The sequence below is a fragment of the Charadrius vociferus genome, unplaced genomic scaffold (assembly GCF_000708025.1).
Source record: "Charadrius vociferus isolate BGI_N301 unplaced genomic scaffold, ASM70802v2 scaffold964, whole genome shotgun sequence".
Classification (NCBI taxonomy): Eukaryota; Metazoa; Chordata; class Aves; order Charadriiformes; family Charadriidae; genus Charadrius; species Charadrius vociferus.
This window is the reverse complement of record NW_009647945.1, coordinates 504,688-509,955: the sequence shown is the minus strand read 5'-3', so window position 1 is coordinate 509,955 and position 5,268 is coordinate 504,688. Positions and strand designations below refer to the sequence as shown.

Sequence of the window (5,268 nt, the reverse complement as noted above, 5' to 3'; positions counted from 1 at the left end):
CCAGGGCACATTGCTGGCTCATGGTCATCCTGTTGTCCACCAGGACTCCCAGGTCCCTCTCCACAGAGCTGCTCTCCAGCAGGTCAGCCCCCAACCTGTACTGGTGCATGGGGTTATTCCTCCCCAGATGCAGTACCCCACACTTGCCCTTGTTGAACTTCATAAGGTTCCTCTCTGCCCAACGCTCCAGCCTGTCCAGGTCACACTGTAAGGTGGCACAGCCTTCTGGCATGTCAGCCACCCCTCCCAGTTCTGTGTCATCAGCAAACTTGCTGATGGTACACTCCATCCCTTCATCCAGGTCAGTGATGGATATATGGAACAGGACTGGACTCCCATCACTTGTTACAAAGCTTCGACTATTTCCATAGGGTGCTCCCAGACATCACGGGTGCTAGGCAGGAAGAAGAGAGCAGCCATTTTTGGCCAGAAGGCAGCAAGGTCCCTCCTTTGGGGGGGCTTTTCCAGCAGATTTCGGTGGCAGTGCCAGCAGGTGCCTGTCCATGCTAAAACATCGAGGGCCATCACCAGAGAGAGAAGGGTATGGAAGTCAGTGAATGTTTTTAGATTCTACATTTGATAAAGAGGAGAAAGTACTTATTATCGTGCGATGTAAAGACGTATGTCAGGGGGAGAAGAAAGACATGAGCAAAACCCAGTCCTAGAGCAAACAGGGTAACATTAACACAGCCATTCAGGAGAGGTTTCCACTCAAGACTTAAGGCCAGGCTCGTTCCTTGAGAAAAAAAAAAAAAGCAATGGGTTCACCTATTTTAATAAGAAAAGAAGAGGTTGGGCTTGTTCTAGGGTATACTCCAAAGACGAGAGGGGGTTTTGTACTGCTCAGCCAGCGGGCGTTCTCCATCTCAGACCACGCAAATACTCAGAATTAGGACTTTGGCTGATCGAAGGACGTGAGATTTTGCTTGCATGAAGAGAAAAGCCAAAAGATTTTCACTACTTATGTGCAATAGAAATTAAAAAGTCTGTTTAAACCTGCCAGCCTTGTGCCCAGGCTCACAGATGACACCAGGAGATTCAAGATGTGGTGTAAGTCCTGGTTATAAGAAGGGAATGCTATTTCTGTGATTAAACTTGGGCTGAATTTGGCCTCCTTCCATTCTTCAGGTCAATCTGTGACCTGACAGTGCTCTTATATCCTTTGTTAACCCACATATAGTATATAAGGTGTGTCCTTATGTATAATAATCGATACCTTTGAATGCTCTTTATTAAGTGCCCTTAACTTCTAGCCCTTGCAGCAGCTCAGCTTTCGGCAGGCTCTCGCTACCCATCAGCAACCCACGGTTCGGAAACGCTTTTTGCACCAAGCTCTCATGGCCTCACAAGAAACCTGATGTCTTCCCCTCTTTGCACATCACGCCAGCTGACACGGGGATGTGCCAAGTGACCTCATTCGAGGAGGAGGAGGAGGAAGGGAGGTTCTCAGCTATCGCTTACCACCGGCTCAATGGTGAAGATGTCATCGGAGAAGAGCATGGAGTCTCCTTGCACCTTCGCTCTCTGGTTCTGGAAGGTGCGGGAGAGAAGGGAAAGGCGTTCTCGGAGAGTGGGGTCCACTGTGCACTCCTTGAGAAAATAATCCGTCTGGTCCTCCTCCTGCCTCTGCAGCCTGCGACACAGCCTGCAGCCACGGGGAGAGACAAACCAAGCAGATAATTTAATAAGCAACATATTTGCCGAGATTGGCGTGGAAGGGCAGGGGCAGCAATACGCTTCGGGGAGGAACAGCCACGGCTCAGCAAGGGGCTGACCCCCAAACCAACCAGAATATCACTTGTTGTAGACTGGCATGGCGGGAAGGTTTACTCCACGCTTATAAGCTAAGAAGTGGGGTTTTTTTTGAAAGCCAGCAGCCCTCAAGAGAGCGACCTGGCTCAAAGCCACTGCCTCGACTCGGGGAGAATCCCCCAACGACCTCAACTGGTTTTTCCTCCCATAGAGCTGCTCCTGGGAGGCAGACGACAAAGATGCAGGAGCACCCACTGCAGCGCTTCACTGGGAAGGGGGAAGCAGCTGGGTTGCAGCAGCAGGTTACCCACATCGCTCTTTTTTCTTCCCTTTTGCACCCGCAGGAATAAGCAAACAGCGTTTGCTCTCCGTTCCCCACACTGCCTTCCACCAGAGGATCCCACAGCACTTTCAAAGCCAACTAATGAATTCGGGCATCACACCACCTCGGTGAGATTTAATGGTTCCACATGCAGGAAAACAGAAGCCATGAGAAAGGAAGGGACTTCGCCTCACATCACCCAACCAGCACCGCTGGATCCAAACCCTTAACTCCAGCCTTGAACCACCTTATCCTTTCTCCTTTTTGGCCTTCTCCGCAGAGCTTTGACACAGTTAATCTCTCCCTTACTCAGTAGTTGTAGCAGAAATCATTCTAGTGTTTAAAGATCACAACCAAGAGATGGGAAGGGAGCGCTGCTACGGAGCAGCTGATTCCTGGCTGGCATATCGCTGTCCCCCCTTCACGCTCCAGTCCCCTGGCCATGAAGAACCAGCAGGTGACAACTCTGGGGGGACAAGTGGAAGCTTCCATATGCAGCGAATAGAGGCAGCGTAGTATAAACAGGACAGCGATCATCACCCAGCTAAATACAAACACAATTAGAAAGGAAATACAGTCACGGACATTACTAGCGGCACACAGACAGAGCCTCGGGCAAACGCTGTCACCAGCGCCAAAAATACTTGCTTTGGCCAGCTCCCCGTGGAGCTGCTGCCAGCTATTCCCTGTGGAGCACAACAGGAGATGTTTCTCCACAGCTGACCTACAATTCTACACATTAGGGGGGCCTTCCAGGCACTGAGATGAGCAACCTTCAACTCAACCTCCAGCAACAGATGATAATTCCACCATTACATTCCAAAAAAAAGTCCCGCAGAAGAAATAACAAACCCCTGGATAGACCTTCTAAATGATCCAGGGCTTTTTAGGTCACATCCCACTGCCTCCCCCCATGAAATTCCTCCCTGCTCTGAGACCTCAAAATCTTCTCCTACAACAGGACAGTGGCCTTGGAGCTCTGACCATCCCTAAGACCTCCAAGTAAGGAGGAACAAATGTGCTGGTCAGTGTCTAGGACAGACTGGCGTGAGATCAAATGTAACTGGAAAAAAGATCAGGTTGAACTCTTATGGTGGAGAAACCTGGTTGCTTCTGAAGGGAAAGGGGACCACTCAGGATCCAGACTGAGACGTGGGAAGAGATGGTAAAGGAATGGTCCAGGGAAGCACCAAGAGAAAGTCATGAGATTTTCTTTTAACGTGCTGAGCTCACAGAGAAGTCACACACTGTGTAATTAAAAATAGAGAACGGTGGAAAACTAGTTTTGGCCTTCAAGGCATTTCTGACCTAATTACGTTGAACTTTATTTGCTCAGAAGCCCTTAAAAAGTGCTCCAGTTTAAGGCAGTTTCCTGATCAGCTGTGGGTTCAGACTAACTCCAATACACCCAAGTTTGAAAAGTCACACAAGGATTCCCTACATCACCAAAGCTTTTAAGTGTAATTTCCAATTCACACCCTCCTCCCCCCAGGCTGTAAGTGTGTCTCTGCTGCCAGAAATGGGAATTTCAAAGCTCCACCAGAGACACCTTTTGACCATCCTGTCCCATCTCTCACCACCACGAAGACACAGGTTGCCGAAGCCCAAACGCGCTCCCAGGTCCTGTGCTGCCCCACCTTCCCCCCAGAACCCTCCACCTCCAAACTCTCCCCAGCCCCTAAGGAAGGGCAGAAATACCTCGTTGTGCTGCAAACCGGGGCAGCGCAAGGCAGTTTAACGTCCTACAGCAGGATGGCCTCATCTTTCTGGGCCAACAAAGGACTCTACGCTGCACACTACTGGAAACGAAGCCTGGATCTTATCTTATCAAAGCTACAGCGGAAGAAACTGCGGTAACTATTATAATAATTATGTTACCCGCAGCTACACTGTCTCAGGTGATGAGCGCTCACACTTTCCTCGGTCTCATGGACCCTCTGCAGCCCAAGGATCTCTGGGCTTCAGTGGTTTGTGGTCCCACAAAACACAAATTTGCTATCCAGTCATTGCAATCAGCCTTTCCTCCCCAAAAATATCATCCTCAGGTAGAGTATGGGTAGAACCGGATTGGGAGGTGCTGAGCTCCATTACCCTGAAGCTCCGTGACACAAACCCTGACACCGCAGATGGTTTACTTCTCCTAAACCATTCAAAAGCGCCAACACCCCTCCGAGGCCCTACGTTAGTTTTACCCTTGGGCAGTGTGTCTTACTGAAATGAATCTTTCAAACGAACCTCAGTTTCTGCTGATCCTCCTCTTCCTGAGTAACAAAAGCCTTCCACTGGAAGTGGGCTATGATTTCACTCCGATTGTGGATGACCACCGATCTGTGGTTTGACAGAGTGAGGTAAGTCTTCTCAACTGTCAAGGAGTTCCTCTCGAGCCTGATGTTGACGTCTACAGCTGCTCCATAAAGGCTGGTGTGAACATCTTCACCTGGAACAATGCAAAGGGGAGGCTTTGCTCATCTTGCTGATGGAAGCACAGGAAAGAGAGGACATCACAGGTAACAAGAGAAAGTGTCATAGCTTTTAGCTGTATTAGCAGTTCCACAGATCAGTACGTTTATCACATCCCACTAGCTGTGTGTGTACGGCATGAGCACGAGGACGCCACCTTAAGTACCTTATTCCTGGGTGTGTTTGTAGAGATTTATCCCCAAGGTGACGGTATTTACAGTGAGATTTTCCAGATGCGCCCAGGTGGCCTCGGGATTGCCATCCCACTCAGGTCACAGGGAATGGACAGTGGGGTGGACTGAAAACTGGCTGGCAGATAGAGCTCAGAGGGTTGTGGTTAGTGGCGCAGAGCCTAGTTGAAGGTCAGTATCAAGTGGTGTCCCTCAGGGGTCAGTGCTGGGTCCAGTCCTGTTCAATACATTCATCAATGACCTGGATGAAGGGATGGAGTGTACCATCAGCTAGTCTGCTGATGACACAAAACTGGGAGGGGTGGCTGACACGCCAGAAGGCTGTCCCACCTTACAGTGTGACCTGGACAGGCTGGAGCGTTGGGCAGAGAGGAACCTCATGAAGTTCAATACGGGCAAGTGTGGGGTACTGCATCTGGGGAGGAATAACCCCATGCACCAGTACAGGTTGGGGGCTGACCTCCTGAAGAGCAGCTCTGTGGAGAGGGACCTGGGAGTCCTGGTGGACAACAGGATGACCATGAGCCAGCAATGTGCCCTGGC

The 5,268-nt window shown here is 50.2% G+C and overlaps 1 protein-coding gene across 1 annotated transcript in view; it reads right to left on the bottom strand.

Annotated features, from left to right (window-relative positions):
* Positions 1–5,268, bottom strand: part of HYDIN (HYDIN, axonemal central pair apparatus protein) — a 161,992-nt gene that overhangs the window by 117,650 nt on the left and 39,074 nt on the right. The window contains exons 7-8 of the mRNA XM_009883265.1: positions 4,310–4,511; positions 1,462–1,645 (exon numbers count right to left, since the gene is read on the bottom strand). Of these exons, the coding sequence (XP_009881567.1) occupies positions 1,462–1,645; positions 4,310–4,511 (386 nt within the window). The remainder of the gene's footprint in view (positions 1–1,461; positions 1,646–4,309; positions 4,512–5,268) is intronic.